Below are 13,312 nucleotides of genomic sequence, written 5' to 3' on the forward strand. Positions count from 1 at the left end.
CTTCAATACATATGTTAGACACATAGAGGATACAATGGGAAATAGGAAATGGTCCTTCTTTTGGGGAATTGGCTTCCTTCTACCTAGCAAAAGCTAAAGAGCACGGATTTTTTTATTCTAGTCTTGGTGACTATCATAAGGTCATTTACCTATGCTCAATTAAACACAGGTTGAATAATGAAAACTAACTTTAAATTTCAATTTAGTATTGATTACTCAGATATCTTTTCTCTTTAGCTATTAGCACAAAATTCTGATAAGATAGTTTCAGAATTCAGGAGATTATATTTTATTATTTATTTATTTATTTATTTTCGAGGCTGACAGTCTATTTTAAGTAATTAAGAGGAAACAGGTTGTAGCACATTTGGCAGATTGAGAGTCACCAGCAGGCAAAGTCAGAGGTTGTGCAAACAACTATGCTTAGGGCCCTCTCCCTGCTTCACATGGTGAAAAAAGGAAGAAGGAGGTCAAGTTCTAATGTAGATGAGAAGCTGATCCCTGGAATTATTTTATATTTTATCATATATATATATATATACACACACACACATATATTTTAGATGTTGATGGACCTTTATTTTATTCATTTATTTATATGTGGTGCTGAGATTCGAACCCAGTGCTTTACACATGCTAGGCAAGTGCTCTACCACTGAGCCACAACCCCAGCCCTGTATTTTATCTTTTGTAGAGCTAAGTATCAAAACCTAGGCCTTGGCATGCTAAGTAAGTGCTCTACTGCCCCCAACCCAGATTTAATTTTTATATCTTAATTTATGCAGTACTGAGGATTGAACTGTGGGGTGTTCTACCACTGAGCTATATCACCAGCCTTTTTTTTTTTTTTAATACTTTTTTAGTTGTCAATGAACCTTTATTTTACTTATTTATTTATTTATATGTGGTGCTGAGGATTGAATTCAGGGCCTCACACATGCCAGGCAGGCATTCTACCACTGAGTCACAATCCAAGCCCTCACCCCCAGCCCTTTTATTTTTATTTTGAAACAGGGTCTCACTAAGTTGTTGAGTCTGGCCTCAAACTTGAAATCCTTCTGCATCAGTCTCCCAAGTTGCTGGGATTACTGGTATGAGTCATAGTGCCTGGCTAGATTTTATTTTTTTAATTTTAAAAATTAATTACTTAATTTTTTGCTACTGGGAATTGAATACAGGGGCATTTAACCACTGAGCCACATCCCCAGCCCTTTTTTATATTTTTAATTAGAGGCAGGGTCTTGCTAAGTTGCTGAGGCTGGATTTGAACTCTGATCCTCCTGCCTCTGAAATTACAGGTGTGCCACCATGCCCAACTTTTTATTTTTAATATATAACAAAGTAGGTTAGATTAGTTCAAAAGATGTTATTTTTCTGAATGTTATCTGTTGGGAAATAAGTGGCAATTTGCCACCACAGGCTTTTGTTTTTTTCCCTTTCCAATTCATTAGGAACTCCTGAGTCAGCTCTACAGTGGATTCTATTCTAACAGGTCTAATAGAAGACATTTATAGCACAGATGAACCAGAAGAAATTTATATCTGGCTTCAAGTATGTTAGAATACTCATATTCCCAATTTTCTCATCTGGGGCAAGGAATAACTTCAGGCCATCAGTGTTTTCTGCTTCTCAACTAGATGTTCACATGGTTCGTATGAGCATGGGAAACTTTACACCCCCAGATCCTCCCAGTATCCACTTTTTATCATTATTGTGGGCTCACCTGAAGTGGACTCACCTGACCATCCCATTTAAAATAGCCCCCTACTCCATTACTTTCCATTTGCTTATCCAGTTCTTTATTTTCTTCATATCATATAGTCACTTACTTGATTATTATCTGTTTCTCCACCAAATAGTTACAAGGTAAGTTCCGTCAAGACAGAAACTTTTTTTTACCCATTGCTATATCCTCAGCACTTTTACAATCAGATACCCAGGAGGCACTCAATAAATACCTGTTCAGTCAACAAATGAGTGAATGAAAAAAATCACATGTTTTAGGAACAGACAGACTGGATTCAAATTATAATTCTACTCTTTTTGAACAACTGTTGGCAAGTTACTTAATCTCTCTGCCACAGCTTTCTCATCTCTGGCAAGTGGAAAATATCCTTTTTGGGGATGGGGGTGTGATGATTAATGAAGGCTCTATGTAAATGTCATACATATAATAGACTCTCACAACCGTTAGTTTCTTTCTATCTACATCCTTTTTATTGAGACTATATCAGTATTGTCCTTTCTTATTCAGTACATTCACTACCACCAGAGGCAGAGTTATCATGAACTAATGAAGTTTAAATTTCAGGAATCCTCACTTACACAAGCCCCAGAGTGGGAATAGTAAAGGGGAAGCCTGCTGCTGTTCTGGATAGAACTTGCCATGCTTTAAAGACCTTGTACCATTAAGCTATACCCCAACCCTTTTGGAAGCATTTTTGGATAAGCATTGCTTTTTTTTAATTCCAATGGAGATCCGCTTCCCAACCCCTAACTTCCTTGGGCAGTACTGGGAATTGAGCTCACTTCCCCAGTCCTTTTTTTATTTTGAAACTGGGTCTCCTTCAGTTGCCCCAGATGGCTTGAATTTTCCATCCTTCTGCTTCAGCCTCCTGAGTAGCCCTGACACTTGTGTCTGTGTCCAGTTTGTGTACGCATTTCTAATAAATAGCCTAAAGAGATCTCAGACTTGAGTCATTTGTTGTGATTTATTTTCCCTTTCTAAATATTATTTTATTGATAATTCTGTAGTCATAATTTGTATTCTATTTTTTAAGAAGATACCCCAAATTGTGTTTCAGGCCCTACAAAATTTAATTCACTGTTGACCCAACCCATTTATAGATTCCATTAAGTTAGTATAAGTGCATTCAGAGAGACTGCATTAACACTCTCAAAGTAGCTGCTCCAAGATGATTTTCTGGTCTGCATTGGGACTTGTATCTTAATGGTTCTTAAAACCATGTGCTTGCAGTAATTTTTGTTTTACCAGTTTCCAGTCCAAGGTTAGACTTTAGGTTAAAGTGCATTGTAAAATAGGTCCCTGGGTATCTTATGAAGCACCAACTTGATTAAGCAATTCTCCCTACTGAATTTCTATTTGAAGCAATAATAGGATTCAGAACATTGTGTTTGGCTACTGTTTTCCGTGGGCCACGTTAGACACTTGAAAGGACTTAAGCCTGGGAATCACCATCCCTAACTGCACTCTTAAAGACATCTTCAGTCCTGTAAACTAATGGAAAACCCAGTCCATAAAAAACATTAGATTATTTGTGGATGCAAAGCACCAGGAAGCTCCCACGGAAAAGTCTTGTCTTAGAAATGATGACAGAAGTAGACTGAAAGGAGTGGTACTGGTATGGAGAGTAGTTTCTACTCTGCATTTGGAGGGCCCCAAAGCCTTGTTTTGCTGAGACCTGTCCCATCTCCACCTTCCTCTTTGAAGAACTGATGGCTTCCCCAGGATGGAAATTTACCCCTGGATCCAGGTCCCTCTCTCATGGACCTCCTGTGGTCTGAACTGCCCTACTCCCCAGCCGGGTCAGGTCCCTGGCGCGTCGGTGCTTTCGTGGCTCACGTTCCTTCCACGCTCTAGAGGGAGCCCGAGAGCCTTGCGCCGCCAAGGATTCGTTTTCTGTGAGGCCGTAGTTCCCGAGGACTTTGTTCCAACACCTGCAGGGCCGGGTCCTCAGCCAATGGGGGTGGCTCTTGAAACATGCAGAGTGTGCCCACACCACATTCAAGAGCGCTCCATCCCACAACCAGACTGATGCACAGAGACGCCCTCGCAGGTGCACCCGGGTGTGACCAGCTGGGACCCTACCCCCGCCAGAGTCCTGTCTCCCCTGCCCACCAGTTCAGGCTACGGCTGAGTTGGTTCCAGCAGTCCTGTCTCTGACCGGCTCCAGGTAAAACCCGGAGTGGAAGTCCTAGGCCGCTCCCGGGAGGTGGCGCAGCGCGGAGGACTGAGCATGCGCAGTACGCAGGGCCGGCTATCAGCGCAAGAAGGAAGCGTTCGCTGTGATCCCAGCGGCTGCGCCGGGGTATGCGGTACCGGCTAACGTGGCTGCTGCACCCCGCGTTGCCCAGCACCTTCCGCTTAGTCCTCGGCTCCCGTCTGCCGCCTCCGGAGCGTATCTGTGGGTAAGTGGACTGAGCGCTCGGGCTCTTGTGGCTCTCGGGTCACGGTGGTTTGGCGCTCGGGTTGCAAAGTGGTGATTCAGCACTTAAAGCCGCCGCCGCCGCCCCTCACGCTGCGGGTCCCGCCGGCCTGGGGCGCGGACGGCCGCGCTGAGGCCGCCCGAGGGCCCGGAAGGGCGGCTTGCCAGGAGGGAGCGAGGGCCCTGGCCGGGCGTGGAGGGCGTCTCTCGGGCGGGTGAGGGCGGACGGGGACAGTGACCCGGGGACATGGGACGTGTGCCACAAGTGCAGGGGGCGCGGGGTCGAACCGAGTGCCCCGGGCCCGCTCTCGGGAGCCGCGCCACTATCGGGCAGTCTGCAGTCACGGGCCGGCAAGCTGAGGCGGACTCCTTTGCCATGAGGTGAAGGAATGCGGTGAGTCCCGGGAGACCGATGCTCACCGTGCTCTCCGCTTTTTCCTGCGCGGACGGTGTCCAGGACCGGGAGAATGCCCGCGCAGGGAACTGTGAAAGTTTGCCTCCCTCCGCGGGAGTGAGGAAGCGGTGTTGAGTTTCCTGTCCAGGGAAATTTGGGAACCGAAAGATACCTTGCGATCCTCCGCAACAGCTGTGTTGTTTTACACCTGAAACTACCGAGGCCTAGGGAGGTTCTGTGATGTCCCCACGATTGCAGAGATTGTGGTAAAACCAGGATTAGGACGCGGGGTTTTGGCCGTCCGGTGGCGTGCTCCCTTCACTTCTGCCCGCTCTGTATACACTGCAAATTTTCAGTCTCGTAGCGAACGGTAAATACCCCTTACTCTGAATAGAGGTAGATAAGCTCGCCCTCCTGGCGTTAATCAGTAATATTTAGGACCTACTAAGTGCAGGGCACCGTGATAGACTGTGTAAGTATGTGATCTGGCTTGGTCGAAGTGGTTTCATAGGCCATGAAAGTATAGCCAGCAAAAAAAAAAAAAAAAAAAAAAAAAGAATGAGTTTGACAAGGGTCAGAAAATGGGCAGGATGGGCAGTGTGTACTTTAGGAGCACGGTGAGGGGCAGAGGTAGATTAGGTGTCTAAACTGTCCTTTGACGGAATGGCACAGGTGGTGGAGTGTGGGCAGGTGCCTGTGTAGTCCAGACTGGTTGTGCAGGTAGTTTGTGTTGGGAGGAGAGTGAACAGATTAATTTAGTTGAACCTTTAGAGAATTTCCCTGGGGACACAAGTTTTGTATCATAAGAGTAGGACAGTGCTAACCTGGGCCTTAAGTTTTAGTTGGAATTATTTTTCCCCCAATTAAATAGTTAAGAAATAATAAATATTAGGTAAGGAGTTACCTAATTTTGAACTGGGGTATCTAAAGAAACTGGTAGCTTAGGAACTTTGGTGGCTATGTGCAGGAAGGATATAAGGGAGTAAAAGAGAAGACCTGGGCAGAAAAACCTGCCCATTGGGTCTTGGATTTTACTTGCTTGGGCTGTGATGGGAGTAGCAATGATGCTAATGGACTAATGCAAATGAATGGTTTCCGTCCTCTGTTCCCTGCTGTGCCACAGAATCCACTATTATGTTTGAAAAGATCCCTGGATATAGAGAAGTTGAGGGTAGGGGACAGGCAGCCTGGGCAGGGTGCCTCCTTCTGTCCTCTTCCAGATCATAAAGCTTTCTTTCCTTCTAAATTCATTACTGATAGGCTAGGCTTTGTTCCATATTGCCTCCGGCATTCAGAATTTATAGTTTGAAAGAAATATCTATTTTAATAGTTTTATACTATTAAGTGATTTGTATGTTCTAGTTATAATTAGATTTTGTCTGTCTTTCTTCCTCTGCTCTTCATTTTCATTCATGAAGTTCCAGACATAGGTTGACCAATCATAGCTTCAAGATAGGGTTCTCAGAGAGGGAAATTCAGAAGATTCAAAGCACAATGAATGAGATCAACCATCTAAAAAGCTCTATCCTAAAAATGAGTGAGGCTATTAAGGAAAATACAGTTTCAATCAAAGAGATCAGGACATAGTTGCATACCTGCAGTTACCCCATGGTTAAATCTTAAGGAACTTAGTCCTGTACATAGTAGGAAGAATATGTTAAAGGAGATGACCACAAAGCTATTTGGAAGAGCAGGGATTTAACCAATGTCTGTTTGGCATGAGAGACTTATACGTCCTTTGCCAGTGTTGGAGCATTTATTTCCTGGTCTAATATCTTGAGAAGGAAATGTATAAGATTAATTGATTTAAAAAATCTTCATCTGTTCAGCCACATTAGGTAAATTGTGACTGAATGGAATTATTTGCACTGTTAAGGAAACATGAAGGTAATAACCCATTCCCTGGCAACCACTTGAGATTCCTGGACATCAGTCTTCTGTCTCCGCGTAATTTAATCCTTATCATCATTGTCAGATTAAGTCTACTAATATACCACTTTCCCCATGCCATTATCTTGCCTAGACACCACCAATGGTTCTTCTCTACTTTAAGATCAAGTACAAAATTTTTTTTTCTTTTTTCTTTTTCTTGCAGTACTGAGGTTTAAACCAGGGCTTTCCTGCACTGAATCATTGAGCAGTATCCCCAGCTTTTTTTTTTGAGACAGGGTCTCCCTAAGTTACCCAGGCTGACCTCAAACCTTCTACCCTCTTGCCTCAGGTTTACAGGCCTGCCCCTCTGCATCCAGCCTAGAATCCAGACTTATTGACCCAGCATGTAAGCATCCTTTCTATTGGCTGGTTCTTGCCTAACTTTTCAAACTAATTTTCCCTCTTCTCTCATCAGACTTGTCAGTTTGCTCTTTCCTGTTTACCCATTCATTCCCAATTCTGGAATGCCTTTCCCTCTTTTCAAGACTCAATTCTTCCTTTTTTATAGACCTTATACAGGTCCCTCAGATATTTCCCTTTTCTACACCTAATTACCTTTCTTGTTTTGTTTTTTAACTTACTTTTGACCTTTATATGGAAATTTTCTTCTGAATTACTTTTTTAAATGAGATACTGTTTTTGAGATCTATTCATGTAGATTTATGTTCGTTACTGAATGGAAGTTATATTTGAATGTACCACTAATTATTTTTCTCCTCTGCTGTTGATGGAAACTTGGGTATTTTATTTTCTGTCACAATCCATGTTATTGACCTGCCCCAGCACCCAGTCTTTAGTTATCTACTCTACCTGCACCAGCATGCATTCATTTAGTGTTCTCATTCAATTATATTGCTTTACATTCTGTGTATGTTTTATGCAATATGTAGCTAGTACCCACATGTATCTATTTAAATTAATTAAATTTCTCAGTCACCCTAGCCACATTTCAAGACTCATATGACTAAGAGACTATCATATGAAGTAGTGCAAGTGCTGAACATATTATCACAGAAATCCTTTTGAGATAGATCTGATTGATGTTGATATTTCCCAAATATGTGTCTTGAGCCTCTCCTTAGGTAATATATTTCCCACCCAACCTTTCCCCTTGGGTGTTCAATATATATTTTATTCTTTGGGTTTTTGTTTTTTGGGGTTTTGGGTTTTTTTTTTTTTTTTTTTTGGTACTGAGGATTAAACCCACGGGTGCTTTACCATTGAGCCACATCCCTAGCCCTTTTTATATTTTATTTAGAGACAGTCTCACTAAGTTGCTGAGGCTGGCTTTGAACCTGTGATTTTCCTGCCTCAGCCTACCAAGCTACTGGCTCAATATATATTTTAGACTTATCACTTCCAAAATATACCTCTCTCTCTTTATCTGTGATATTCATAGCTATATATAAAATAAATGATGTATATATTATGATGTATATATGATGTATATTTTATACATATATACATACACATGTATATATGCCTGTGTGTATATATATACATACATCCCTCCTCTCTCTCTCTCTCCCTCTGGCGTGGTGCTGGAGAGCCTTGTACATGCTAGGCAACCACTCTACACTGAGTTATATCCCCAACTGAGAAATAAGTTTTTGAGATCTATTGATTAGCGTGGTGACTATAGTTAGTATATGTATGTTTTCAAATTGCTAAGAAAGTAAAATTTAGATGTTCTCACCACAAAATATAATTGTTATTTTTAACAATTATGTCTTGGAATTTAGACTGGTTACTTGTAGAATATCCCTACTGTGGGCTTGTCTGATTGATTATTCCTCATGATCAATTATAGGTTACTTATTTTGGACATGACTATCACAGAAGTGATGCTATCTGTGTTCTCAGTGCATCCTTTCAGGTGGCAATTTTGATATGTCTCTTTCCTGGCAATACTTACTTTGATCAATTTAAGGTAGTTCACCCAAGTCTTTTCTACTCTAAAGTTAAACTTTTCCCCTTTGTTATAAGTATCTTCTGGGGAGGTACTTTAAAACAATTGAAATGTAATGTTCTTCATCAAAGTATTAAATTGTTCATCTTATTTATCTATATCATGGATTTATGATGTCCTATTTTACTTAGAGTTTTAATTAAAAATTCATTGTGATTGTTTAGTCTAATGCTAGAATTATCCCAAATATAGACATAGGGGCCTCTTAACAGTGGCTTCTATCCATTTGACATCTGTCATTCTTTTAGCACTTTTTTATTTTTTATTTTTTTAGTTGTTGATGGACCTTTATTTTGTTTATGTGAGCTGAGACTCAAACCCAGTGCTCACACATGCTAGGCAAGCACTCTACCATGGAGCCACAACCCCACCCCACTTTCTTATTTTTTGACTCAACAAATGTTTTAGGTTCATCTTTTACTTTCCCTGCTCTAGTGCTGGAATCAACCATTTCTCCAAAAGGCAAGGTTACTTTTATTAGAGAATAAAATTTAGAAACCAAGTTGTGGGTGCTAGGTGTACTCACTGCTGTTTAGGGAAGAAGGGAAGATTCGGGGGCCCAGATGCTCTTAGTAGACAGTTGGCAGAGCTAGGAAATAAATGTACACAAACAAATAAGTATTGTGTGTGTGTGGGTATGTGTGTATGAATATATGTGTCTGTGTATATTTATTCATGTATACACTTGTGTACATGAATAAATACAGACATGTTTATATTTATTTCTGTATCTGCTTATGTATATTGAAAACCATAAGTTCACAGTTTCCAAACTAAAACTTGATGGTTTATTTTAGCTTGTGCCCTTTCCATATGTTTAACTCTGAGGACCCAGGTTCTTATTATCCTTACTACATAACACTTATTTAATACCCCTCCCAACCCCGCAAACGTGACCAGTATCTCATCACTGCTGTCATCCTCTTGCTTTTGAAGTTGCTCTTTGTGCCCTGTCACTTCATGTCAGGCTGCCTCATGAGTGATGACCCTATTGATTGATTCTGTTTGAGCTTTGATTTGGGACTGTTGTCTTGCAAATCCATATGGAAGTATACCTTTTTCTACTCAGGTTTTAACTACTATGTTGGGCCACCAGGGGGAACACTCTCCTCATTTTACTAAGAAAGGCAGATATTTCAAATCTTGTATCCTGTGTTTTTAAATACCCTTTAAGATGATAGAGTTGAGCACAAGGCCTAGCTTTATATGTTGTCTCCGTTGTCTCCAGAATTCAGGGAACAGAGTGATGGAGAAAAAGGATGAATAGCCTTGTGCTAAAAAAAAATTAGTATCTTGCCTTTTTCCTCAAGGTATGCTGATTGGTAGCTATAAAATAGGTGCTGTGATGAATGGGAACTTAAGTACAGAGAGGTCGTTGGACTTATACTTGTAACCATTTATTTAAGAAAAGTGTTACTGTATAAATATATTTTCTAGAAAGAGATACACTGCAAACGTTTATCTCAGGGTGTTGAAATCTAAGCAATTTGTATTTTCTTTCTTATACTTTTTTGTTTTTTTAACTATCTGTAACTGGAATAGATAACTTTGTTTCTTTATAATATAGAATTATAAAATAAAGGAAATTAAAAATAAAACAAAATTTCAATACCCAAGGTGAACTCTTGCTTGATGGTCCTGGGAAGGGGTGAAAATACAAAAATAGTATGAGTCCTTATTTTTGGAAAAACCTTTGATCAGCATAATTTAATTTTTTATTGTTATATTATAGGAGTTATTTATATATTCCTGTATATTTACCCCATATCAGATTTATAAATGTTTTCTCCCCTGCCACAGAATTGCCTTTTCACTGTCAATTTTGTTGCTTGATGCATAGAAATTTTTAATTTTGATGTAGTCCAATTTATTTTTTGTTTTTTGCCAGTGCTTTTGGTGTCATATTCAAGAAGTCATTGCCAAGTCCAGTGTCATGAAGTTTTCCCTGTTTTATTCTAAGAGTTTTATGGTTTTAGTTTAGGGGGTTGGGGTTTTTTTGTTTGTTTGTGTTTCCTCCCCCCAAGCCCCAAAGTACTGGGGATTGAATATAGGGGCACTCTACCTCTGAGCCACATCCCCAGCCCTTTTTATTTTTTATTTTGAGGCAGGGTCTTACCAAGTTACCGAGGCTGTTCTCGAATTTGGCAGTCCTCCAGCCTCAGCCTCCCTAGTTGCTGGGATTATCGGTATGCACCACCAGCTTAGTTTTGGCTCCTGTTTAGGTCTTTGATCTATTCCCCTGGATTTTTTTTTAGTTAGAGTTAGAAAGCCTTTCTATACACCAGTGTTAAAGATGAATTTAACCATCTTTTCTTCCAGTACTTGTATATTTAAAAAATTTAATATTGTGGTCTTATCCATTGAGACTTTATTTTTGTGACTGGTATTAGATATAAATTTGATTTTACTCTTTTTTCAATGGCTACCCCATTGTCCAAATACTGTTTGTTAAAAAGTAATTCATTGGGGCTGAGGCTGTGGCTCAGTGGTAGAGTGCTTGCTTAGTATGTGTAAGGCACTGGGTTTGATCCTCAGCACCACATAAAAATAAATAATAAAATAAAGGCATTTTTTTAAAAAGTCAGTCTTGTAAGTGAGTTGAAATGCCACCTTTGTTAAATACTTTATTTCCACATATATTTGGATCTAATTCTGTGCTTGGTAATATTTTTCCACTGATCTATTTTTTTGTGTGTGTTCTAGTACCATTTTGTTTTCATTACAGAGTCTTTCTAGTATGTTTTAATATCAGGTAAGGCCATTCCCCCACATTTAGTTTTTCAGTGTTTTCCTAGTTATCATTCTGTTGGTCAATTTGTCCAATTCCATAAAATAGTTTTTGGGTATTTTGGGGGATTCTGCATTAATTTTTGTTTGTTGTTGTTATTACTGGGGATTACTGGGGTGCTTTACTTTTTGTTGTTGTTGTTGAAGACAGTCTCACTAAGTTGCTGAGGGTCTAAGTTGCTGAGGCTGGCCTTGAACTTGATGATCCTCCTGTCTCAGCCTCCCCTGTCACTGGGATTATAGGCCATTGGCCTGTCTCTGTATTACTTTTTAAACTGCACTTAACAGAATCTTGGAAATTATTGTCAGTAGTGTTGCCATTACTGAGCTGATAGGGAGTCTCTGATTTGTATTGCTTTTCTGGAAACGGTGTTATGAATAAGACTTCTATAAGAGTTCAGTTGAAGAAAACATATTTCTTCTTTTTAAAGTTTGAGCCGGGCACAATGGGTGCATGCCTGTAATCGTAGCGACCTGAGAGGCTGAGGCAGGAGGATCTTGAGTTCAAAGCCAGCCTCAGTAATTTAGTGAGGCCCTAAGCAACTTAGTGAGACCCTGTCTCAAAATAAAAAATAAAAAGGGCTGGGGATATGGCTCAGTGGTTGAGTACCCCTAGGTTCGATTCCTGCTACAAAAAAAAATAAAAAATAAAAAAATTTGAAAATCACATCATAAAGTAGCCTCTACTTGAATTCCCAGTGGCATGGTGCTCTGATCCAACCTAGTCAACAAAAATTATTCTGTTAGATTTGTTATATAAGCATCAGTTGCCCTCCTTATTACCATCTATGATTGAGCCTTGTTTTGCCTGCTGTAGCAACATAAAGTAGGTTCCATTTTTTGCCCAATAGTCTTGAATATTTGAACATTGCTTTTATAAATTGGTCATGGTATTATGGAAGAGTCTGTCTTATTTCAGATCCTTTGGGGGCTTGATAAGAATGTGATTATTCTTCAACTTGCAGTGCTATTGGAGCCACAATGCCTGGACTTGAATCCTGGCCCTACCACTGCCTGCATGTGACCTAGCACCCCTTACTTCCCTTTTTGAGCTTCTTTTTCCTCATCAGCAAAATGGGGACAATACTATGTCTATCACAGGTGTGTGGTAAGAATTCATTGAGGAGAGGTATGTAATGGGTATGTCTCTATCACATTGTAAATGTTCAATAAATGTGGTCTGATAACAATGCCACCATTACTATGGAGAGAAGAAGAAAGTTATGTATTTATTAGTTTTCTGGGTGGAATAGTAAGTGTAATTTCAAAGTTGTAGGAGCTAATGAGATGGGGGATGGAAAGGTGACTTTTAAAATCAAAGTTTATATCTAAATAAAACAGTAGACCGAGGATATAGCTCAGCAGCGGAGTGCTTGCCTAGCAAGTGTGAAAATGCTAGATTTATAATTATTAGGTCCAATTTATAATCATTAGGTGCAGCCATTTTCAATCCTTACAACCATCTTTTAGAATAAGTTTCCCTTTCCCACCCTAGAGGGGCACTTACAGAGAAAACAAAAATTAAAATATAACTTCCCCTCTCACCATCTGTTAACCAACCAACTGAAATACCTCCTTATATGTCCCATCAGCCCACCACAATCCTCCCAGTGCCCTACCACAAGCTTCTATGCAAGCAGCTTATATGACTTTACACAAACAATCCAAAACTGCCCCATAAAATACGCTGAAGTTAAGCCCTGCCTGCCTCTCGCTTTTCTCTGAGTGATGGCCTTTGTCAGACTCTGACTGACAAATAAAACTACGTGTGGATCTCCTCGCCTGATCTCTGTTTGTGTGTGTCACTTTTCCTTTCAGTAATGCCTTCAACACCGGGGTGGGGGGGCGGGGGGAGGAAAGGAAAGAAAAAAGAAACATTAGCATTTGTGTTTGAACACTTGGGGGGACTTGGAAAGGAAAAAGAAATATTAGCATTTGTTTCCCCCCCCCCCCCCCCCCCCAGAAGTTAGGCTCTTACTTTCTAAACTACCAGAGGTTATCATATGTATAGAAAGAAACAAAACAGAGCCTAAACTTGACAGCATTGGGCCAAACCACATTAGA

The 13,312-nt window shown here is 40.3% G+C and overlaps 1 protein-coding gene across 3 annotated transcripts in view; it reads left to right on the forward strand.

The window, feature by feature from the left end:
- The first annotated feature begins 3,936 nt into the window (after positions 1-3,936).
- The window catches only part of IDE (insulin degrading enzyme), a 91,964-nt gene continuing 82,588 nt past the window's right edge, over positions 3,937-13,312 (forward strand). The window contains exons 1-2 of one of the 3 annotated variants that reach the window (XM_079137552.1): positions 4,040-4,149; positions 6,782-6,838. Coding sequence is in view for 2 of the 3 variants with exons in the window: in XM_079137550.1 (XP_078993676.1) it covers positions 4,052-4,149 (98 nt within the window). In the remaining variant the exon portion in view is untranslated. Of the gene's footprint in view, positions 4,150-6,781; positions 6,839-13,312 lie in introns of all 3 variants that reach the window. The other 2 variants (XM_079137550.1, XM_079137549.1) reach the window with 2 other exon arrangements.

This window comes from Sciurus vulgaris (genome assembly GCF_902686455.1).
Source record: "Sciurus vulgaris genome assembly, chromosome: 4".
Taxonomy (NCBI): domain Eukaryota; kingdom Metazoa; phylum Chordata; class Mammalia; order Rodentia; family Sciuridae; genus Sciurus; species Sciurus vulgaris.